The sequence below is a fragment of the Zonotrichia albicollis genome, chromosome 2 (genome assembly GCF_047830755.1).
Source record: "Zonotrichia albicollis isolate bZonAlb1 chromosome 2, bZonAlb1.hap1, whole genome shotgun sequence".
NCBI lineage: Eukaryota > Metazoa > Chordata > Aves > Passeriformes > Passerellidae > Zonotrichia > Zonotrichia albicollis.
In genome coordinates this window covers 14,557,277-14,582,419 of record NC_133820.1, presented here as the reverse complement: position 1 = coordinate 14,582,419, position 25,143 = coordinate 14,557,277, and the positions used below count along the sequence as shown (strand labels likewise).

The following is a 25,143-nucleotide window of genomic DNA, read 5'->3' as shown; positions in this document are numbered from 1 at the left end:
GTGATCCATGTGGTGCAGTGGCTGACAAATGGCAGGGATGATAATTAATACCATAATCAGCTTTTGGAGCTGCTGTGATGGAGTAAAATGTTTGAGGGGTTTGATTTGTATTAGAATCACACAGAATGGGTAAAAGAGCCACAGAGGGTCCCTGGTGCCACCTCCCTGCTCCAACTGGGCCATCCCAGAGCACAGGGCTGGGTCCAGGTGGCTCTGGAATGTCCCCAGGAGGAGCCCCCAGAGCCCCTCTGGTCTCTGCTCAGGGCTGGGCCCTGCCCAGGGCAGAAGTTGTGCCTCCTGTGAGGGGAATTGCTGGGCTCAGGCCCTGCCCGTGGCTCTGGGGCCATTGCTGGGCCTGGAGCAGAGCCTGGGCCTGCTCTGAGCTCTGCACACAGGGACAGACACAGGGACAGCCACAGGGACAGCCAGGGACAGACACAGGGACAGCCAGGGTCAGACACAGGGACAGCCAGGGACAGACACAGGGACACCCAGAGCTGAGGGCCCCTCTCATCTGGGGCTCCTCTCCAGGCTGAGCAGATTCCAGAAAGAAAGAAATGAAATATAAAAACAAAACACAGAAGAGTAGGTGGTCACTGATGTATTAGAAATCCATTTTGTAAGTCTCTCCTGGCCAAGGAAATGTCACTTGTTCAGTGGCTGTGACAACAAAAGTCTCTGGCCCTACCATCAAGTGGTGTCCTTGGAAAAATGCTTAGAGGGAGCCTCAGGGTTAGCTGTGGCCTCTGCAAGTTGTTGTGTTAGGCAGTGAAATTCAGGTTCCATGCCTGCATTTGCTTGTGGAGTGGGCACTGGGAAGGGTCTGATGATGCCTCTGGCCTGGGAGAGCAGTGTAGAGCAGGAGGGATCCATGTGAGCATCATTTCCATCACATCAGTGCCTTCAGGCACAGCCTCAGAAATTTGCCGCAGGGTGACAGAATGGTTCCTGTCCCTCAAAGAAGCCTTTTCCTTTCTATAGCAGACTGCCAAGACATGGCTGTCTGTCACCTGAGGTGTGCACAACACCTTGTTTTCTGGGGCCTGACCTAAACCCACCACTAAATAAGCTCACCTGTCTGCTGAGCTAGATTTAACCTGGTGATGTGGATGTCCCAATTCCTGTTTTTCGTTTCCTCAGATCTCAGATAACTCAGCACTTGGGGAGCTGCACAAAACAGTGGCCACATGCTTCATTCAGAGTTTCCATCAGTACCAGGTGGAGCAGAGGGAGCCAAGTTGATTTCTCACCTATGTCAGTGAGATCCCTGGGTGCTGTGAGTTCATCCAGATCAGGAGCTGCACTGCCTGCCCAGGGCTGTGTGCTTTGTAGGATATTTTTGTGTTTTCTGCCTTCCCATCTCTGATTATTTCTGCTTCCTGATGTCCTGAAGATGATTTCCTGCTCTGAATTCTATGCCATGACTATCACAGAATCCCAAATTACTTGAGGTTGGATGGGATCTCTGGAGATCAACTGATGCCTTGTGCAGGCTGCCCTAGGGCAGAGGATGGACAGAAGTAAAGAATAAAGCAGGGATTTATGAAAAGGATTTCCTCCATGAATGCACCTTGGGCAGCACCAGAGCCCAGCCAGGGCTGCACCCAAGATGAACCAAAATGGCCCCAAAATGCGCGGCCGGGCACGGGGTCTCTCCCTGGGATCAGTTCTGCTCCATTTGCACCTTGCAGTTCATTGTCCCATTCCAGCTTCAGCCCAGGCAGTCCCACCCTGCTTGTTTTTCTCTCTCCAGCCCACGGTGTTTGTGCTCTTGGGCTGAGATTTGGGTCATTTGTCCTTTACTACTGGAAAGAGACTTTATGTCTTTAGGATCAAGATCCATCTCCCCTAAGTCTGAGAGCTAAACCTGTCCTGAGAGCTCATGGAAATATTGGTATATCCTGAGGGTATTTAATCCCATATCAAAATAAATTTCAAAGGAGCCAAGGCAGTAATTTTAATCTAGATGTTGAATTTTTGGGCAGTTAAGGTAAAGATAATATCTCTAAAGGATTTGCATACATTGCTGTTTCTTGATTCTCTAGTGGAAAGGGGCATTCACAGCCTTGAAGAATTCCCTTAAACTTAAAATAAAACTCGTATGCCAACTTTATAACCATGGATCAGATGGAATAAAAATTATACAAAATATCTTTGGTAGAGAATGATTTGGTCCCTGTCCAGATGTTTCAAATGGTAGTTTTAGCACCCAGTTAAAGGTGTCAGAGGTACAGGGATTAGCAATTTGGATTTACAAATTACTACTTTTTAAAAAATGTTTTCTGTGTGAGATAGGAGAGAAAAAGTCTCTCATGGGACTGTGATTTTTTAAAGTTTCATAATTCCTTTCTGTATGCTAATTTTTCTTTCACCAGAACTTGTGGAATTACATATAATATAAAAAAAATATATTTAATCCTGTCTCTTTAGGAGCTCAATGAAATGTTTTGCTTTTACACTTTGTGACTGCTTGGCTCTCCCTAGAAATTAAATAATTTAATAGTTATTTTTATTCCATGACAGAAAATGTCCTTTAAAATAGGTCCAGGTGTACAACCCTCCAACCAAGGCTGACAGTACCATTCCTAGCTAGGATCCCTGTGCCTCTGGCAGGTTTTAGCTTTTCCTGACAAGGAGGTTCTTTATTCCTGGCCATTTGCACCATATGGTGAGGAGCTGCAGCTTTTATCCTGAATCAGTCCCTGAGTGCTTTTCAGACAATTTTTATAGGAGTCCCTTCACTCCTGGCTGAAGCAGAGCTAGTGTTGGGGGAAGATGTGGCAACCACTCAGAGGAAATGGTTGCCATGTCCCTGCAGCCTCTGGAAAAGTCTGCAGCACTTCTGGAAAATGGGACCACTTTGCAGATTTTTGGTAATTGTGATGACATTGGTTATGGGAGGCCAGGCCCGTGTGAGTTAACAAGGTATGAACAAACTGCAACCTGGGCAGGCTCCTCACCCTTCCCTCTTCAGGATGAGAAGAAGACAAAACAAGTTTGGTTTTGGCTTATCAAGGGGACGTAACAACCCAGGTGGTCTCTGTTCCATAGAAATAAGGAATATTCTGAGTTGAAATGACCCACAGGGATCCCCGAGTCCCACCCCTGGCCTTGCCCAGACCCCCAAAATCCCACCTTGGGCATCCCTGGCCAAAGGCTCCTGGAGCTGTGGCAGCCTCGGTGCCGTGCCCATTCCCTGGGCAGTGCCAGCACCCTCTGGGCAAGAACCGTTCCCCTAAAATCCAACCTAAATCCCTCCTGGCCCAGCTGCAGCTGCTCCCTGGGTGCTGACCCTGTGCCAGAGCTCAGAGCTGTCCCGTGGGAGGAGCTGCAGATCCCCGAGTTCTGCCCTCAGTGTGCTCTGCTCCAGCTGGGCAGACCAAGTGCCCTCAGCCTCTCTCCTCTCCTCAGTTGTTGAGTTTCAGCCAGACACACATCTTCTGCTCCATCCTGAGGTCTCCCTCTGCTTCAGCCACCTTCTGTGCAGTGAGGAGATGGCACCTGGCCAGCAAAGGAGGCAGAAGTATTTTCCCACTTCATGCATCCTTTAGGAGGATGAATTTGTCAGGGAAAGAGCTGCCAGGTAGATGCAGAAGTTAAAAACAAAGAAACACCAGATAATTTTCTGAGGTGAACAATACAAAATTACTGGATGGGGGAGGTTGGGAAGGCCCACAGAGGGTCCCTGGTGCCACCTCTCTGCTCCAGCTGGGCCATCCCAGAGCTCAGGGCACAGGGTTGTTTCCAGGTGGCTCTGGAATGTCCCCAGGGAGGAGCCCCCAGAGCCCCTCTGGTCTCTGCTCAGGGCTGGGCACTGCCCGGGGCAGAAGTTGTGCCTCTTGTGCAGAGGAATTCCTGGACATGAGTCCCTGCCCATTCCTCTTGTCCCCTTGCTTGGCACTGCTAAGAAGAGCCTGGTACATCCTCTTGACACTCTTGGCTGCCCAGTGCTATAAAGCAAAGCTTCCTGACATCAAATCAAGTTAATAATTTTCCTTTGTGAAAGTTTCTGAAAGGAATTACTCTTCTCATGCCCCTCTTTAAATCTATGGGAAGTTCAAGTCAGAGCTGTAGGGTCAGGCCTGGCATCCATTGCCCTTCACAGCAGACGGAAATCTCAAACTGAAGAAATGAACCAGCAGCTCCAAAATGAAGGATTTTGCCTTTAAAGGGTACAAATTCTCCTGATCCCGTAAGTACATGCCTTAAGTAGAGGCTCTCCAAGCCAGGTTTAATGGGAACACTGGGATCTGGTAGTGCAGGACTTCCCACAGTGTCAGCTGGGCTTTTCTGAAAAAATATGATAAAAATGAGATCTGTGAGAGCCTGGGTGGAGCTGTGTGAGAGAGAGTTTGTGGCTGACAGCATTTTTCCAGGAAACTGGACAGTGGGCCCGTGATTTCAGATGCTTTACTAGTTCTGATGAGCAAACCAGGCTGGGTGAAGCCCAGATAATGCCTGTCCCCACTGTTACAGACTTTCATGTGGTTTAGATATAGAGCATTTAAATTGTTTTGGATGAGAGACTTTAATGAGATGGCAGTTTTGGAAGTGCTGGCTGTAATAGCAGTACTGTTAATATTACTGTTTTTGGCATGGCAGACATGAGAAAAGTATTTTTAGAGCCAGACATGTGAGAGGCTTGCCAGGGGGTAGCATCTCTTCTCTCTGTCTTGCTCTGCATGTGGCTTTAACTTGAAACTATTATTCCCTCTGGGCCAGCAAACCATTTTGGCTAAAAATTGCCTTGGATGTGGGAGACAAGGATCAGCTTCACACATGTGGGCAGAACCCACACATCTCATTCCTGCCTCTTCCAGAGATAAGCTGTGAGGGAGTTTCCTGAAATATTTCACTTGATGGAGCAGAGGAAACGTTTTTTAAAGGAAGAGGTGCTTTAAAGAAAGGAAAGAATCTGTAATTATGTAACTTTCATTGCTGTCAGCCTGCATTTTAATGACTTTGATTTTCAGGTAGCAAATCAGTAGAAATCCATCCTCAAATAGTCTGTTGGCTGCTTTACTCCAAAGCATAAACATGGTTTTTTATTCATTCTGTGTATTTATATTTGATCGCAAAACTCTAAGAAATATCTTTAAAGTTTTGAGTTTGTTTTCTTAATAAGCAAAAAATTAAAAATCCTTTAAAGAGACTAAGGATATGAAATTGCTGTTTTAACGATATTGAATGAGATTTATTAATCATTAATAGATATTAATGAGCCCACTGTCAGGAAAGCAATGCAAGATATTAAACTTCCCTGCTTTGAAGAGTTCTGCTCTCTGAAGGGAATAAAATTGAAGCAATATAGGAGAATTACCTTGAAAGCTGGGAGTGGATGATTCTGAAAGCCTCTTCCCACCTTGATGATGATGATGATGATGATGGTTCGTTCAGCATCCATGAGTACCAGGTCTCAAAGGTGAAATTTTGCAGCATGTTCCAGATGGATGGAGCTGCAGACATTGTGAATGTGGCTTCTGGTTCAGGACTTTGCAATAAAGGTTTGCCAACAAGAAATGAGGGAAAAGCATCATTGTTTTAGAGCTGTGTGAGGCCTCTTTTTTATGCCTGAAACTAGATCTTAAACTGATAAACAGACATATGGATAGAAATAACTTCATTTTCTGAGTGAAGATTGGTGGCCCCTTTTGAAATCTGGGCTAGCCTGAACTTCACATCTGAGTAGGTGGCTCCAGAAGGAGCCAGCCTGACCAGCCTGGAACTTTCAGATAACCAGCACAAGCAGAAATATTTCCCCTAAATTCAGCCTTAGCCTGGTAGGCCAAAATATCTGCAAACTGACAGAAGTAGTTTAGTTTCGACACTGAGGCTGTTTTGCAATCTTCCCCTCCTCACACACATGTGCAGTTTGGCTGCTATTTATCACTTTAAATTATCCCCTATCAAATATGAGAAGTGTTATGAGTAGCTGGGATGAAGTGCAGGCTCTGAGGAAGACAGTGATAGAACTCCCCTGGCTTTAACAGAGACAGGTTTTAACCCTCACCCTCTTTTTTTTTAGCTCTCTGTGTATACTTCTGTTGGTTATGAACTGTATCACTCCTTGCTGTTTTATTTTGGCAGGCTTCAATGCAAGATAATAGCATGTATTTTTAAAAGTCAAGTTGCTAGCTTTGTAATAGGAAATTAAATACTCCCTTCTAAGCGTGATTAGTCTATTAAAAAAAAAATAGTAGAGTCATTCAGAGGGAGATAACAAGATAAACTGGTGAGTAGAGCTCTTAAGGCCAAGTGTTTGAGTATATTTTAACAAGGTATTTAAATTCTAAGTACTATATTTTTTTCTTCCATAGTTATCCATGGACATGGAGTTACTTCCTGCATATTTGTACAGATATGTACAGATATTATTTTGAAGTAATTCACACATTGCATCAGTCCATTCATAGCTTGAGCGAGCCCCCGCCTGAATTCACTAAGTTGATTTAAAAACCTGTACTCAGACTGTGGGACTGGTGAGTTCCCTGCATTTCCTGTAGTAGATTTTGTTAATGGATGATTGAAATTGTCCAAGCTATGGGCTAGAAACAAATCCAGCAGGGCTCATTTTGGGATCATTCTGTGCAGAACTCCCGCAAATAAATACCCAGTGAAAAGTCACTTGTATCCTCAGCCTCCAAAACATCACAGCCTTGCCATAATTTCACATCAGTCACTTCACAATGTGCCACATCAAAAACCAAAAATATTTGCTTTTTTTACAACAGTAGAATGTATGGATAGGCCATACTTATTTTGGAAGGTTGAGGTAGCACACAGACTGGTAATTCCTTTTCTGTATGGAGTTATAAATACAGTCACTAATTGTGCCACATTTTAAGGGAGTTTGTAGAAAATTCTGAGTTTTTACTAGTGGTGTTTATTTGCTCTTGAAGATAAGTGATTAAAAATGAGCTTGTGAAGTGTCAGAAATGCCAAACAGTAAATATTTTTTTTCGGTATGCAAATACTTGCCTGCATTGATTACTATATTTTGACACATAATGATAAAGCATTAATGTGAGGAATACATTATACAAAACCACAATAATCACCAAGGTTCTGTAACATCTTTATGGCCTTCCAAAATCCACCATGTGGGAACTTTGTTAAATTAGTAGTGATGCAGTTTGACATATGGGAAGTTTGGGAGATTTGGAGGAAAAGCATTAACCCTGACACTTGAGGTTTTTTGGGTTTTTTGTTTGTTTTTTTGAGGTGTTTTTTTTTTGTTTTTTTTGGGGTTTTTTTTGCTTTTTTAAAGAAAATGTATACACAAATTAATATATATTAGGATTTTTTTTAAGGTTTCATTTCACCTGCCTTTAGAAATCTGTAATGCCTGCATTTAAACTATTTATCTGAAGCTCTTTTTGGAGACTCATAGAATCATCAGGATGGGAAGAGCCTTCCAGAACGATCCAGTGCCACCCCAGCCCCACCAGCATCACCCCAAATCCTGTCCCCAAGGCCACATCCAGACTGCTCTGGGACAATTCCAGTGACTCCAAACCTCCCTGGGCAGCTCAGCCCAAGGTCCGACCACTCTGCCAGGGAAATTTTCTGTCCCAATCTCCAACCTGTGCAATTTGAGGCCATTTCCTCTCCTTTTTTCCCTGTCCCTCCTGTCAGGAGTTGTGCAGAGCACTGAGGTCCCCCCTGAGCCTCCTTTTCTCCAGACTGAGCCTGTTTCCCATCTCCATCATCCTCTCTTCATCAGATTCATGTTCCACCCCTTCCCCAGCTCCATTCCCTTCTCTGGACATACTCCAACATCTCAATGCTTTTTTTTTTTTTTTAAGTGAGGGAATCAATGTCCTTTTTTTTGAAGTGAGGGAGTCCATGTCCCTTTTTATTTGAAGTGAGGGACTTTCCTCCTCCAGTGGAAAGGAACCTGACATTTTTAAGGGCAGAAATAACCTCAGCTGAAATCAGTTGCTGCAAACAACCCAGGAAACCCAATTCCTACAGCACACACCCTCCTGATTCCCTGCACAGATGCTCTGGCAGTGCTTTTTCCCTGTTTTTTTTCCCACCTGCAGGGCTGGGAAGCCTTTGGGAGGAGGGCAGGGCTGTCCCGGGGTGGTGGCCCTGGAGAAGCGGAGCTGTCCAGCACCTCCAGCTCCTCAGGGCAGGGCTGCTGCTCCGAGAGGGTACAGGAAAAACAGGAGAAACAGGAGAAACCTTCACCATTCTCCCAGCAAACACTTCCCTGCTCCACAGCTGCTCCCAGCATCGCTTTTGAAGCCTCCCAGTTGGCTCGGGGGGCACCGTGCATGGCTGACATCATCCACAAATGTTCAGCACAAGTGGGGCTGGGCCAGAGGAAGCTCTGCTTTGGAAGATGCTCTTGGAAAGGCTGCAGCCTTCAAAGCTGGCTCCTGAGCCCTGCCCTGTGATACACGGCCTTTGTTTTGCATAAATGTTTGTTTTAATGAGGTAGCGCGATGCAGATCGTCCAAATGAAAAACATGTGATGCACCCTAGGCAAGAGAAAGGCAATAACTACACAGATTTTTGAGGGGGGCTAGTCATACCACAGGCTACCATTATAACTGAAAAAACAACAAGAATTTTAATATAGCTGTCTGGCCAAATATATTAATTTAAATTGAATGGCTTTTTCTGATATTATAGCTGTGAGGCACAATGTTCTACTGGCAGGCATCTTCAAAACCTTTTTTAGAAGATTTGCTTCAAATTATTTCTGTGCACCAGATCTTGATGGTATGTGCATTTGGGAGTCTGACCAAAGGGGGAAAAAAAAGCTTTTGATTAAATCAATGACCTTTCCTGAAGGTTGAAAGAAATGGAGATTGTAATACAAAAAGCTGCCTCCTCCAACAGTGTTTTCTTCAAAACATTTACTCTGAGCTCTCCTCCATTAACCTTGCTCTAAGTTTTTCACAAATTTTTGTATCCTTGTGCCAGCACAGAAATATTCTTTCCCACCAGCAAATCCTTTAAAATAAATTTCAGTCATTTCCGTGATTATTTCCCTAAGTAATTTCCTGATCACCAGTTTCCATTCTTTGCCAGAGAATCCTGATGTGTTTCTCCAAAACCTGGCAAAACTGGTTTCCCTCAGCTAATTGGATGTCTTGGCAAACTAAAGACATTTTCCTGCTTGCTTGGAGATGAAAAGTGTGATCATTTCTTAATTATTTTCTGGATTGATTTCACTTGATAAAAAATAACATCAACTCATCCAAAAATATCAACTCATCCAAAAATATCAACTCATCCAAAAATATCTTTGCACTTTGTAATTATTTCATGAAGCAAAGCTCTGGGAAGCCACAAAAGCTGAGAACAACGTGGAACATCCTTCCCTAGAGGTTGATGTTCATGAAAGTTGAGTCTCACAAGGAGAACAATACCTTGTAGAATATTAGGTTGGCTGTTATTAGATTAGACAACAAAAGCATCACAAATTTCACCAAAAGACAGAGGCTTAATAACATCTCCTATGTGGAGATGCTGGAGGATAAACTTTGCTTTTGTGCTCACCTGGGTGGCTTCATTTTCACTTGGGCTGGGACAACCCACAGACAGCTTGGAGGAACATCTTAGTGTTTCTTCTCACATTGTCAGGGGTGGAATTTGGTTCTCTGCAGCCCAAGTTGTCTTTGAGAGCAAAGAAATCTGAAGCGACCCTTTTTAGGAAACACTTCTGTTCTGTTTTTTTGGTGGTTTTTTTTTTTTTTTTTTTTTTTGGTTTGCAGATGTTTGATATATAAGTAATAGAATCCCAGAATGGTTTGGGTTGGAAGGGGCATTAAAGCCCATCCAGTGCAAGCCCATCCAGTGCCACCTCTACCATGGCAGGGACACCTCCCACTGTCCCAGGCTGCTCCCAGCCCCAATGTCCAACCTGGCCTTGGGCACTGCCAGGGATCCAGGGACAGCCCCAGCTGCTCTGGGAATTCCATCCCAGCCCCTGCCCACCCTGCCAGGGAACAATTCCGAATTCCCAAGATCCCCTCCATCCCTGCCCCCTTCATCTTAAGGCTGTTCTCTAATTACTAATTCCCTAATGACTATTTCCTGTTTTCATATCCAGTTTTTGATGGATTTGTCTACTTACGTGAATGTTTGGTTGAATTTTCAACTCTACTGTTGGAGTGTTTGAATTTTTTTTTCTGAATACATGCACTTGATTACTTGAAGTTCAGAGTTTTGGAGGACTCAGTTCTATGGCTCAGCTGACAAGGTGGTGTTCAATCAAAGGTTGGACTTGATCATGGGGATTTTATCCCAGCCTTAATGGCTCTTTGATTCCACATCCAAACCTGCACTTAATTTTAGCATTTCCCAGGGAATAAGTTCTAATTTATAAGCCTGGCTCTTATGAAACAGAGATGGATTTTTCTTTTATCTGTGCCCCCAGCTGTAATTCTCCCAGGGCTAGACCTGAAGAGGTGCTGGTTCTGCTAGTCCCGCTCCTTGTTTTCTGGAAACTTTCTGTATAATATTTAACATTTTATTAGCTCCCCATCTGGGATTTTTGTTTCTTCCACAGATTCCTGCAATTCCATGTATTTCTACCTGTATTTACCTACCAATCTTGGATTCAGGAAGCAGCCAAAACACGTGCTTGACTTTGAGGATAAGCTTAAAATTCACCAAGTGTCTTGGTTTGGAAAGACAGGTGTCTGCTAAGGAAGGCAGGAGCCTCCCCTGAAATGGAAAATGTAAACCCCCTCCCTCTGAATTATTATAATTTTGAAATTAAGGGACTCTCAGGCAAAGATATGGGAGTAGGAATAACAGTTCTTTGCTAGGAAATTTTAAAATACAAATGCAGTTCTACCAAAAAGAAACAAACCACTGCCAGAGTCAGAGCAGTCCCTGCCCCCTGTGTGTCAGGGGGTGTCCCAGCCCCATCCCACGTGGGCTCAGCCCTCCTGCAGTGCCAGCTGTGGCTCTGCTGCAGCAGGGATCCTGCACAAGGGCGGAGTTTTCCTCTGCAGCTCCAGGGCTGCTGCAGATGGGCCTGGACTCCCTCTGGCAATGCAGGGCAGCAGAAAGCTGCTCCTCTGGCAATGCAGGGGGCAAAGGCTGCTGTGCTGTGCCAGGCTCAGATTGGATCCAGGTAGGAATGCTTGGCTCCTCCCCTGGGCGGAGCATCTCCCCATGGGATGCTGGGATTGGATCAGCCCTGCAGGGACACTCAGTGGCCATGGACAGCAGAGATCTCCTGGAGGGAGGGTTGGCTGTGGGAGAGAGAAAGGAAAAACTGCCCCAGGAACAGCAGAGAACTGCCCCAGCTCTGACAGATGGATATAGAACACACACCCCCGTTTCCAACCTAGGACACCAAGTGTAATGGGGTTTGAGCATCTGCTTAGAGTGAAATCTAAAATTAAATGTCCTTCCTGAATGAGGATGTTCTCCTGAGTCAGCCCCTGCTTGCAGTGCCTCAGCCTGAGCCCTGGCTGTCCCCGAGTGTGTCAGACACGCCGGATGCTCTCAGAAGTGGTTGATCTGATGAAAGAATTCATCTCCGAGTCATAAAGAAACCACAAGTTTCCTTCACTTTCAGTCTGCTGCTTTGATATCCTTGGTCAGCAGTTCTCCTCAGAAACCATCCCCCAGTGAGGTCCCATCCCTCATGATCTGGTTTATGCAGCCTGATTTCCCCACTGCCTGAAGATGTTTGTCACCCAGCTGTATCCTCTGCATTCCCTTCTGTAGATATTGTGAATATTTGGGGAAGGAGGCTCTTCCCATGTCTTGCCCAGGGAATCTCCATTGTGATTGAAGCCTGAAATAACACAGTGATTAGAGCATGAATTTAGGTGTATCATTTCCATAAGGTGCTTTAATGCATGAGATTAGTGTTAATCTGGAGGCGTTCCAATTTAAAAACAGTTTAATAACTTTAAATAAATAAACAAATAAAATTTTTAAGTGTAGGAAAAAATGCTCCCCTCTTACGGAGAAAATTAACCTGAGGGAAAAACTCCTTCCAAATGAACCTTCACCTGTAGCAGCTGAAAGTTTTGTTAAGAGCTGAACACATGAAAATCATCTTTGTAATTGAAGAGTCAGTTGTTTTGAGCTCTTTTGTGCAGCATTTATATTAGTAACATAAATCACCACATAAGATTTTGGATATTTGTGGTGCACAAAGTTCTGTGGTATTCCAATTTAAAAATGACTGAGTAATTTAAAATAAATAAATTAATGAATAAATATTTTTTTAAAGTGTAGGGGAAAAGGCACCCCACTCAATGAGAAAATTAAACTGAGGGAGAAAATCCCTCCAAATATACCTTCGCCTGTTGCAGCTGAACATTTTGTTAAGAGCTGAACACATGAAAAACATCGTTGTACTTGAAGAGTCAATTGTTTTGAGTTCTTTTGTGCAGTATTTAGATTAATAACATAAACCACCACATATGATTTTGGGTATTCATGGTGCACAAAGTTCTGTGGTATTCCGATTTAAAAATGGTTGAGTAACTTAAAATAAATAAATAAATAGATAATTTTTAAAAAGTGTAGGGAAAAAGGCACTCCACTCAATAAGAAAATTAACCTGAGGGAGAAAATCCCTCCAAATGACCTTCATCTGTAACAGCTGATCATTTTGTTAAGAGCTGAACACACAAAAATCATCTTTGCAATTGAAGAGTTAATTGTTTTGAGTTCTTTTGTGCAGTATTTAGATTAATAACATAAATCACCACATATTATTTTGGTGCACAAAAGTTCTGTGGTTTGATATAGGAAGCTTGAAAAAGCCATGTTTACCAACCTTACTTGAACTAACTGGTATCCTTATTTGTTATCCCCTGCAATTCTTTTTTTAAAGGACAATTTCTGGAATGACAGCTGAGTAACATCAGCCTTGCTGTAACTATTTTTGCATTTTTTAAATATTCCTATTAGAAGCTCAAGCCAGAAAAAATACCCCAGTTTTTGGCAGTTGATGAGAACCACTGACTCTGATTTTTGACTCTGCAGTGACATGGTTCTGTGTCAAATAAGGCATTCCAAATTCTTTCCTCGTGGAGAGAGCTGTGTGGCTGACAGTGTCTCCGTGGGCTTGCTTGGATCCTGCCTGTGATGCTGGCAGATGCTTTGGTTCTGCACATGCTTGGCTTGAACAAACCTGCACAAACACAGTTTGCAGAGAAATGCACTCCTTCATCACTTTATCACCGTGTGCTGTTGATATTCCAATGGCAAACAAAACTTCCCTGACCCCCAAACCTGAGGCGGCTGATGTGCAGGACCCAGGGGAAGTTTCGCATTGAGGGTTCTGATTCAGAAAAGTGTCTGAGAAAGTGTCAAATTGTCCTTCTGGTGTTTGCAATTCCTTCTGTCCCACCTCTCCCAGGAGAATTGAGGCACAAGTGGGAGGTTGAGATCTGGAGGGAGGCACTGGGTGCTGAATCTTCTCCTGGCACTGCTGTGTTGGGAGTTCAGGGATGCAGATTGTCCTGGTTTGGAAAGACAGGAGTCTGCTAAGGAAGGCAGGAGCCTCCCCTTGCAATGGAGAATGTAAACCCTCCCCACCCCTCCAAATTGCTGTAAATTTTAAATTAAGGGGCTCTCAGGCAACAAATATGGGAGCAGGAAATAACAGTTCTTTAAAAGGGAAAGGAAAAAAATAAAAGGATAAAAGAAACAATGCAGTACACTAGAACAACACTGACAGAGTCAGAACCCAGCCTGACACCCTGTGGGTCAGGGTGCTGGCAGCAGCCCCATTTGAATTGTGGCTCAGCCCTCCTGCAGTGTCAGGGCTTGTTCTGGGTGGAGCAGGGATCCTGTAGAGAAGGATGTGTTCTTCCTCTGAAGATTCAGTGGAAGAAGAGGCAGCTGCTGTTCCTCTGGTGAATCCAGTTGAGAAGCCATGCCAATGTGTCAAAACCTCTGGATTATATCTGGGTAGCAATGCTTGGCTCCTCCCTCTGGGCGGAGCATCTCACAATGGGATGCTGTAGTTCTTATCAGCCATGCAGTGACATTCAATAGTCTGTTATCAGCAGATGTCCCCTCCCAGGGAGGTGTGAACGTGGTCACTCAAAGAGAGAGATAAGGCAAACTGCCCACTTGACAAAGGTAATCTGCCATACAGATGGTAAGTGAAAACATCTTGCATTGCAGTCTTCCACACAGATGATCCCAGTGCTGAGCCTGAGCCTGTGGGCAAAGGATTGGGGGTTCCCTCCTTGAAAACTTCTAGAATCATCCTCTTTCCTTCCTTTGCTTTCACAAGTGCCCTGAAAACCAAGTGTAGAAACCACTTAAAATACCAGCTCAAGGGAATGCTTGGTGTTTTCAAAGCCTGTGTTATTTTTTTGAGACCCAGCAAGTTTGTCCTGAGCTAATAAATGTCTTCAGCTGTCCCCAAACCCACATTCTTTGGCAAATAATTGCATTGCCCATAAATAAATATGGTTTCACTGAGCTGTGATGGAAGAGATGCAGAGTGGTGAGAGAAAGTCTGGAACCTTGGAGGGGAAGGAGCTCTTTGGGTGTTCAGGTGTTAAACCATGTGGCCACCTTAAATACCTGTGTTTATTTGGCAAAATAGGCTCATCTACTGAGAAACTCCTGAGGCTGCCCTGGCTCTATCAGCAGCTCAAGGTAGAAGGTCAATATTCTACATCAGGCAGGAAAATCCATGTTTTCTGAAATTCTTCTGCATTTTTTCACCTGCTGTTTAAATCACCTGAAGCTCTGATAGCAGTGATAAATCTCACACTGGACGTACAAACCAGTGGCTTCAATGATTTGTGCATGTGGGGTGTGAAGGAACCTAACCAGGCTTTATAACAGCTACAATGAAAGATCTCATGAAAAGTGAAAATTTAAAAAAAATAATGCCCCAAACCTGTGTAACCACATCCATAAATTTGTTCCTTACATTTTATGTAGTCTTCACTGAACTCAGTGAGAATGTAGCCTTGTGTAAAGATAAGCCAGCTGTGAGTCTTTGCAGGACTGCAGTTCATGTCTGTGGAGTTATTTTCAAACCCAAAATGAGATCATTAAGAAGAAATCCAGCAGTTACAGTCACCAAGTGACACATCACAGGTACCAGCAGTGTCCTTTGTTGAACCTAGGAACTGAAAAGCTATGAAATATTACCACTCAGCTAAAACATAAATCTTGGCTACTTTAAAGTCTGAGGAAAATTTTTCTACTTTTTCTTTCCTGTTCTCTTTTTCTTTTTCCTTTTTTTTAAATGCCAGATCATAAAAATAAAATTATGATGGCATGAATAACATTTTTTCAGCCCTCCTACCATAACCTATTTGCCACTTACAAACCAGAATGGGTTGGGATGGAAGGAACCTTAATGATCACCCAGTTTCAATTCTCTGCCATGGCAGGGACACCTCCCACTGTCCCAGGCTGCTCCAACCCCAGTGTCCAACCTGGCCTTGGGCACTGCCAGGGATCCAGGGGCAGCCACAGCTGCTTTGGGAAACCTCTTCCAGTGCTTCACCAACCTCACAGCCAGGAATTCTTTCCCAATATCCCATCTATCCCCACCATTCCCTGTGTGCTGTCCCTGCATCCCCGGGCAATTGTCTCTCTCCAGCTTTCCTGGGGCTCCTCCAGGCCCTGCAAGGCCGCCCTGAGCTCATCCCAAAGCTTCTCCTGTGCAGGTGAACAATCCATATTCTCCCAGGTTTTCCTCATGTCTCGGTTGTTAAAATGGAATTGTGTAGGATGCTGGTTACAACTTGATGGGGGAAAAGTGGATCACCCCTCCATCAAGATCCCCAAATCTTGCTGGAGGCACAGACTTTCCTCAAGGACATCCTGTCCAGATTTCCACTGCTCCTCTTGGGGAAATGCAGTAGGAATTTAGATCCAAATGTTTTAAGCAGTCCCTTCTGTAGACCAGTCACCATCCTGCAGTGTGAGAAATTCTGGGAATTCATAAGTGATTCAAAGTGCCCCATTCCATGGAATGATGCGGCACACAGAATTTAATTCCTTTTCTACAGGATCCCAGCTAATTGTGAGTGGTTGTTGGGAAAGTCACGGGCTACCAAGGTAATTCAGCACACATGTTGTAGCAAGCTTTTCACACGTGTCTGGCAAGCCTCTCACAGTAGGAGAAGGCTTTAGGGAGTCTTTCCCCAGCCTTAAATCGTGCATTAAATCCTATCAGTTATTGGTTCCCTCCCTGTTTCCACTTCTGCTCATTTTTTGTTTTTGGGCAGCACTTTTAGTGCCTTGTACATGATTAACTTAGAGCCCTCTGAAACTCAGAATTTCCAGTTTGCAGAAAATTGTCATATTGTGTCATTTGGTTGAATTCCCAGTGGGTTGAAACTTTACTCCCATTGGAGCAAAAGAAGTTTTGCCGTTCATGTTGTGGAAGCAGGACATTGTCTTTATTTTCATTTATATCTGTTTATTTCTTTATACTATATTCTTATTCTATATTTATTTCTTAAAGCACTGTGAGACCTACAGAGTGCTTTAGAGACGGGTAAAAAGGTTGTGATGATCATGACAAATCCCAAGTCTGTAAAATCTCTGAGTTAGATTAACTTGGCAATTAACTATATTCAGTATTCTTTTTCTAAATGCCCATAGTTTTTATCCATTAAAGTAAATTAATAGTCCCCAGGAGAAAATATTTTGGTTTATTGTTGCCAAGTCCTTTGATTTCACACTATTACTTTAAAGATAATAATCTCATTTTCTTATATGCTGTTGGAAATGTCTTTCTCTAGAGGTACTGAGGTTTGAGAATACAGAAATCAGATCAGGTAGGACTTAAAGTGGAATTTCTTGTGTGTTTGGAATAGTTGGTATTTGACACTAGGCCTTACAGATCCAATGTGATCAGTATTTTAAATTTAATTTTGTAACCATTATAAAACCATGTAGCTAAGCAGTGTTAGTTAAAAGTGATTTTTAAACTTTTTTTTACCTCACAAGGCATATGGTATTAGTGGGTCTTAGCAAGAGGCAGAAATATCAGACAGTTTCAGAAATGTGTGAATTTTATTTTACTTTTTGGATCACACACCCTGGTCTTGGGAATATTCCTAGAAGATGTAACATCTTCCAAAATGCTTAATTTCTAATGAGTTTATTGAATCTTGTGGCAAAACAGAGAATTTCCCTTTGGAGAACAGCTGTCTAAGTGGAAAAAGGCTAATTGACACTGAGGAAAAAGATTGATGGGAAATCAGGGGGGTTTTTTTCTGTTTTTCAAATATTTAAATTACAATTGAATTCATGATTAGTCTTTCACATCCTGAGGATTTCTGTTTGTGTCTGCTGAGTGTGGGCATGGACCTCAAGGTGCTCCAAGAGTGGCAGATTTCAGTTTTTAAGAATGATCTGGATTAGCCCTGGTCTTTTGGGGTCACTGAGTTTCAAACACAGATATTCCACATCTGTTTCTTGTTCACAGCCACTAACAAAGAAGTACAATATCAGGAGAGCCCCAAGCAGCAGAGTGTGAGAGACACTTTAATAGGTTCCATTCTTGATGAAAATCTTGGAGCAGCCTCACTAATACGGGGTAGAAATCCAATATTCCAGACATTTTTGCTGTGTGAAGTGGCCATCAATCCAGGGATGGGAGGACTTTGAAGGACACTGACAAATAACTACTTCAAACCATTGTGTAGTTCAGTTAAAATTACCTAAAACATTTGGAAGAAAGTGAGGAAAAATGTTGGCCTTTGCCCTAGAGGTTGCTTCTTTTTTCCATGCAGAGAAGTTGCTTTTTGAAAAAGGTTTTTGGTTTGGTGTTTTGTCTTGTTCTGGGGATTTTTTGTGTGTCCTGCATTATCATTATCACTTAACCAACTTTAAATTAGCATCAAACATAAAGGTTTTCATATATATTTCATATTTCATAAAGGTTTTAATCAAATATAAAGGTTTTCATATCAGTGGCAACTTGGAGCTGAAATTTTCAGTGCACTCTAGTTTATCAATTAATTAATCAATCCACACAGCACCCCTTTGGCATTTGGTCGTACAATTTGATACTTCAGAGATAGAAAATTAAAGAAGAAAGGAAGGAAGGTTTAGGTGAGATTCATCTCGTATAAACAGAGTTATCCAAAAGCTGGGAATTGCAGATGTTCCCTTTGTAGGGAAGAGAAGATAAATACTTTAAAGGTTGAAATTCATCTCATCTTTTTCAAGTAGCAGTTGTAGGTGCGATTGAACAAAACTATGAAGGTGGTTGTGTTGGGAATTGCAGAAATCTTGAAGAACCAGGGTAGTTCTGACACCTACATTTAAAATTCTTCAACTCTGCTGAAGTGAATCCCACTTCAGCAGAGAGGATTTCAATTCCCTATCTGCAATGAGTGTCAGCACTTCCCTGCTATGAAGGACATGATTTGATTGTTGAAAATAATTCCAGTGTCATCTAAAGAGCTTCTGTTTATTATTTATTATTATTTATTTTTAATTCATTATTTATTTATTATAAAAATATGATCCATTTATTATCAAAATATCATTTATTTATTTATTTGTTTGTTGGTTTGTTTATTATTATTATTGTTGTTATTATTTCCCAGCTCTGTGGTGTTTGTTTCATGTAGCCACTAAAGCTGGTCTCCAGTAGAGGTGGGCAAACAGTGCTGTAGCCACCAAAAATATTTTGGCTGGTAAAATTTTAGGTAGCTTGGGTCACAGATAAGGAGTTGGTAAATGAAGTACTTTGATTTTCACTCCGAAAACTTCCAGGGCTTCTTTTCTGTAAAGCTTTTTCCATGGGGAAACAGCGCATTCTTGACTGCTGTTATTTCATGAAGTAATGTTAAATAAAAAGATGTCCCCAAATTAGGTTCTCTCTCATGTTTTCAGTTCTGCCAGTGAGTGAATTCATTGTGAGAGGAAGGAAGGTGGGAATGGGTGAAAAGTCATGGAGGGATTGATGGCCCACATGGATTGGGGCAGCAAAAGGAAAGGAAGCAAAAGTGGGAATGCACTAAGGACAAGCAGCCCTGAATGCAGGGTGCAGAGTGATGGGGGGTGCCAAAGCAGCAGGAAAAAAATTCCTTTTTTAAAGTATTCTCTTTACTGAAAAGCACCAGTGCTGACCTGGGAAAGAGCTGTTCTTGCCTGGAGTGGAGGAAGTTCCTTTCCAGGGGCAGGGAGCACCATCTAGTGACCACAGGGCCGCCCACAGGGCAGGGAACAGGGAAAGCCGTGGGGACATTCCCTGATCCTCCTCTGTGCTGCCAGGGAGGGAATTGAGAGGCACAAAAGCTTGGAAGCAGTGCTGGAGGAGAAGATGCTTTTTGTGGGATGCAAGTTGTGTCACCCCTGTGATCAGGCAGTGATAATTATTTTAATTACGTGCCTTTATGGGCTGCTGGTGTCCATGTCGTGTTTGGATTTTGGGGAATGCAAGTGCCTGGCTCCTGGAGCTGAACTCCACATTTCCAACCATGGGGCAGTGGGTGTGAGCCCATCCCAGAGCTGTGTCACAGACACATTTTCTGAAAAATACTTCTGCTAGGCTTTTTCTCCTGAGAAGCCTCGGAAACAAAATGTAAACAAGTTATCTGCTGCTGTGGAATGCAACAGGTGCAACTTTGATTGGTCTCATGTGGTTGTTTTTAGTTAATGACCAATCACAGTCCAGCTGTCTCAGACTCTCTGGTCAGTCACAAGATTTTATTATCATTCCATTCCTTTCCTTGCTAGCCTTTCTTCTATTCTTTAGTATAATATAATATAATATAATATAATATAATATAATATAATATAATATAATATAATATAATATAATATAATATAATATATAGTTTTAATCTAATATATATTATTTAATATGATGTATATGATTTAATATAATATATATCTTTTGATATATATAATTTTCTTTTAATATAATATATATAATAAAATAATAAATCAGCCTTCTGAAATATGAAGTCAAGGTTCTCATCTCTTCCCTCGTCCTGGGACCCCTGTGAACACCACCACAGAGCTGGATACCATTTTTCCCGGGATGGAGTTTTTCTTGGTCTCTCAGACCTGGTGCTGCATCAAAGCCACTCAGGCATGGAAGGAAAAGGTCCCTGAAGCAGCCCCAAGGGCACAACATTCCCAGGGTCACGGTTCCAGGGGGCCTGGAGAGCACAGCCCATCACCCCAGAGCTGCTGGTCCTGCAGCCCCATACTGGAATTCCTTTCCCTCCTGGGCACTTGTTTGTTTCACTGTTAAAACCCTGATTGTGAGACCTTTCTTTGTGCTGAGGGGAGATTTTACCCCTCTGTGAGCAGATTTCACTGATATTTTCATCAGAGCTCATGGAAAACTGTGAATTAAAGGGAGTCAATCCAGCTGAAGGGCTTGGTAAGGGCTGTACTTGACCCTCACACACCAAATTGGGCATGGCCAAACTGGAGCTGCATTTTGGCAAAATGCTGAATTCTTTTGAGAGGATTGAGACCTTTACAAATGTGTCTTCATGTGCCATGAAGTAGCTGTCATTTTCTTGAACTTTTTAAAACCTGCTTCCAAAAGCTGCAGTGCAAATTCTTTTATTGTGCTCCAGTTTTTTGATTTGTAGCCTGGTTCTGCCTAGAGGAGAGTCTCTTTTTTACCTGGAAGGTTGGTGAGAAGATAAAAGCTCATTTATTTTCTCTGCTGACTTTTCTTTTAAAACCCACATCTGCAGACACTGTATGTACCCATTCCAAGCACATCAGAAAGGTGAATGGATCTCCAGTTTTCCAGTGTTTTACCCAGAGATTTTTGTGTAGTTCAAGGGATGAAGGTCACCTTATTACCATAGCAGAGCGTGTCTCTAATCTCTTGGTCAGCCCAGAGCAGAGTTCTTCCTTTACCTCCCACACAGCAAGAAGAATTACAGATCTATTTACAAAGGGAATATTGCAATGTATTTCCTTCATATTTCATAGAATCCTGGAATGGTTTGGATTGGAAGGGATCTTAAAGATCTTCTGATTCCTATCTGCTGTTGTGGGCAGGGACAACTTCCCCTGTCCCAGGCTGCTCCAAGCCCAGTGTCCAGCCTGGCCTTGGGCACTGCCAGGGATCCAGGGGCAGCCACAGCTGCTCTGGGAATTCCATCCCAGCCCCTGCCCACCCTCACAGGGAGAAATTCTTAATTCCCAAGATCCCATCTGTACCTGCCCTCAGTTTGAAGCCATTCCCATGTCCTGTCAGTCCATGCCTGTGTGGCAAGTCACTCTCAGCTGAACGCATCTAGAATGCATTTTAGGTGTTCAGGTGAGTACACACATACTGAGCATATTTCTAGTACATCCTAGAAAGGATGCAACAAGCCAAACAACTTTTCTATTTGGAATTTAATCTTCATTTAGGACTCAGTCTGATTTTTTTTTTTTTTTGGCATGATCAAACCAAATCTTCAGGTCTGTCCAGGGTTGGTTTAAGCAGACTTAGATCAGCATAGATTGGAACCTTCAACTCCAGTTTGGAAAGATCTTCTCTTCAGAGGGAACTCTTGAGTCCTAAAGGTAGAAAGCACTTCAAGCAGAGTTTAAGGGTGTTCAGGAAAGAGTTTAAGCACAGCTGTAACTCTAAAGCATGTGCAAGTGCCTGCTTTGATCAAGACACTTCAGCACATGTTCAGTGTTAACACATGCTGGGGAGTTTTGCTGCTCTGCAGTTCCCAGATGCAGGCTGAAAGTAGGAGAATATTCCAGCTGAAAGGAGGCAGGACAAATTAGGGTGACAAGTTTTAGACAGAAATTAGAGGGGAGCATTATGTGACTTGTGTGGATTTTTTATCCTGTTTTTATTCTGTTTGTTGACCAAGTTGTTCAAACTCACAGACTGTTGTTTCAGGCAATAACACAGAATTGCCTAACATAACAAAAGCATTTTTTCTTTCTATTTAACCTTAAAAAAATCAGAAAAGAGAAAAATTACAGGAGTGTTTGTACTCTTTTTCTTTTGCAAATGGATGATGGTGATTTGATAACCCAATATTTTCCTTGCCTCACAGTACCAAAGCTCTGCTTGCAATTGGATCGGCCTTGGCGTAAGCACTCAGAAATCTGCCTGTGGGTATTAGTTTGAAAGTCAAATAAACTTCCCTGGATTCTTTGGCACAGAATGTGTGCCAGCTTCAAATGGCAAAATCCTTACTGGGCTGTGGGCTCTGTAAAACTTATATAATAATAATAGAGCTCAGCAGTGCTCCTTATGCTTCCAAAATCCTTGTGTAAACCAAGAGGAGGTTTGTGTATATGGAGGTGGGATGGAGAAGAATCATTACTAAAAACTGCTTGTGAATGAATTTGTAAAATCCTCTCCACTGGGGAGCTGGAACTGATACTTGCAACCTCTTGATATATTGGAGGAAAAACCAAAATATCAGGGGCTTAACTGGAGTGGAAGTCACCCAACTGAAACATTATACAATGCTTTGAAATTTCAAGAGAAAGGTTCTAATCTTTTGGCTGTCTTGCTCATTGTTTGGAGATGAAAAGGGAGGAAATCAACATCCCCATGAAATACAATTACTATAAATTGCTTTCTTTTCATACTGTTCATAATGAAAATAGGAAAGTTACCTACTCTGCGGGAGCACTGTAATTTGGTGGATGTAGACTGCAAGAGCACATTCAGCAGTGCAACACTGCATTTCTACCTGAACCAACTAATGGAGAATATAAAATATTGTATAGCAGTGCTGACTCCAGATTGCTCTGAAGCCACGAAAAATATTCTTTACAGTGGAAGAATGGAGAGCTCCTTAAAGTGAACTCTAAAACTGAGCTGATCTTGTGCAGGGAGTTGATCCTGAGTCCCAAAGATTGGATTTGAGATTTGACCATCTTGGAGCTCTTTCCCACATTAGTGATTGTTTGTCACTGCTGCATCCAGGGATTCCCAGCTCTGTGGTCCCCATGGGACACCTAGAAATGGAAATTTCCTGGATCTGGCAGGGCCATTCCCACAACAGGGGAGGGTGGATGAGCTTTTGTTCTGTCCTGGAGGACAAACCAGTGAGGGACTCTGTGTGCGCCTCTGGGAAAATCCATTTCACCTTTCTTGGGTTGGCATAGGAGAGGAGAAGTGAACTGGGACTTTCTGCTCTCTTTGTGTGGAAAAACTGTGTGTTGAATGCCAGCAGTCATCACCAGCTACAGAACAAACCTCCCATTTCCTTTTTCTTCCTAAGGTTGGGAGAAGGCGGCATTGGGAGAGGGTGAGGTCATCATTCCATTAAATAATGCTGCAATGAGCCATTCACTATTTCTTGTTCTTTTTATTGTGCCAGAGTCCCTGGTCAGAGGGCAGGACCTTACTACAGCTGGAATTATCTTCCAGGCAACCTGTGCATGGTTGGGTGTTGTCATAGGGAGCAATGAGAAATTATAAACCTGTTAGAGCAGGACCAGCTTTTTAAATTTTTTTTTTTTTTTTTTTTTTTAAATTAACGAGTTCTGACTTGTTCTGATTTTTCCTTCAATTTTTACGGGTTGTATTTTCAAGCTTTTCTTTTCAGGCTGAAGCCTCAGAATGTCCTGACACCAGGAATTGTATCTTTTATGAAAATACAGAAAACTTGAGGCTCCTAAGTGTGAAAGGGTTGTGCCAGCACTGGATCCTGACTGGAATACCCTGGCTGGAATTGTGGAAGCACTTTGCCTTTCTTACATATTTTTTATATTTTAAAGTCCAGGTCTCTTATACAAAGGGACAGGGACAGTGTTTTGTTTGCACAGCTGGGAATTCTGGGGTGCCCCATGACTGCCAAGTGCTCTGAAAGGATGAATAAAAATATAACACTGAATAAAAAATGGCATCACACTCTAACCAGGAAGGGACCTGCCAGTGAAACCATCTCATTTCCATTCATGGATAGAGCTGTGAATTTAGGGAAGAACATGGAAGATTTAAGACTGTTTATGGCATTCAGGAATCTGCTTTTGAAGTTTTATGTCATTTGGTGACTTCCTCTCCTCAGTAAGAAAGAGACATCAAAAACAAATTATTGTCCCCAACCTATCTGCTTGTTCTCTAAGGAAAAAAAAATGCTCAATCAGATAGGCTGGAGAGTGTCAATAGCTCAGGAATGCAGGAATGAGGTTAATGGACAAATATAGACGTGGTGTAAGCAGGGCCAGACCTCATTAACATATTTGGAGTTACACCCATTTATACCCAGCCTGGCTTTGGCCCTGGATCAGCAATTCCCCAGGGACCAGCCTGCATCAAACCACTGCTGAATTTGGCCCATTTCATCTGACATCTGCATCCTGCCTCGAAGTGGCCTGTCACACTTACTGCACATCACATCACACCTGCCCAGCCAGCCACGGGCAATTGACTTTTTTGTTTAAAAAAAACACCAAAAACCCAACAAAAATTAAAAAAAAAATCAGTCACATATCATCAAGAAAAACAACATTGTTTTAGGACTCTTATCTCTTCACTCCCAAATATCCTGTTTCTTCGAGCTGCGGTGGCCAGGACCAATAGAAACCTCTTCCTGCCATTGGCTGACTTCATTTCCCAGAGTTAGCACAATCTCATCCGCTCTAAACAACCTCATCAAAACTTCTTTCTGGTCAGAGCGAAGCAATAATTATTATTAGCAATTATTAGCGATCAATAATCTTGATCACATTATGGCAAGCACTATTAAGGTAAGGAGGGGGTACCTTTTTTTGGTTGGAATTTTTTTCTCACTGCCGTGTTCTTTGGTTTCCTTTATCAACCTAGATAAGTTAGAATTGGGCAACACCCCCACTGCCACAATAGAGGACAACAAGATTTCCTTTGTACTGCCTAGTAAATTTCCTTTTTCCTACTCCAACCATCCGCAAGGCTTAAAAACTTCAAACTCGGAAAAAAAATTGGGTTTTTTAAATTCACTGTTCAGTGGTGTGGATTGCATAGACGAAGCCCTTTTGTGAGAGCTTCTGAAATTTCTTGTAGGTATCCCTGGGACGACTTGGATGTGTCTGTGGACTGCCATGAGGGGAGAGGGTGTGCACTGGAAGGAAAAACCGGGCTCCTAAAGGGCACTAAACTTTTGGATACTTTGAAATGTTTCTCTTGTGGATGGGGACACAAATGGGAAGGAGAGGCACCAGCTCTTGTTTCTCTCTCTCATGCAGGTGTTAATTATGTGCTTTTCTAGAAACTCGTAACTTTAAACTCAGGAC

The 25,143-nt window shown here is 42.8% G+C and overlaps 1 protein-coding gene across 4 annotated transcripts in view; it reads left to right on the top strand.

Moving 5' to 3' along the window:
* Nucleotides 1-25,143, top strand: part of ERG (ETS transcription factor ERG) — a 150,092-nt gene that overhangs the window by 61,011 nt on the left and 63,938 nt on the right. Inside the window, exon 1 of one of the 4 annotated variants that reach the window (XM_005494270.3) lies at nucleotides 24,461-24,621. The exons of 2 other annotated variants lie outside the window; for them this stretch is intronic. In XM_005494270.3, the coding sequence (XP_005494327.1) occupies nucleotides 24,604-24,621 (18 nt within the window). In that variant the 5' untranslated portion in view covers nucleotides 24,461-24,603. Of the gene's footprint in view, nucleotides 1-24,460; nucleotides 24,622-25,143 lie in introns of those variants that run through there. One more of the 4 variants, XM_074533931.1, reaches the window with a different exon arrangement.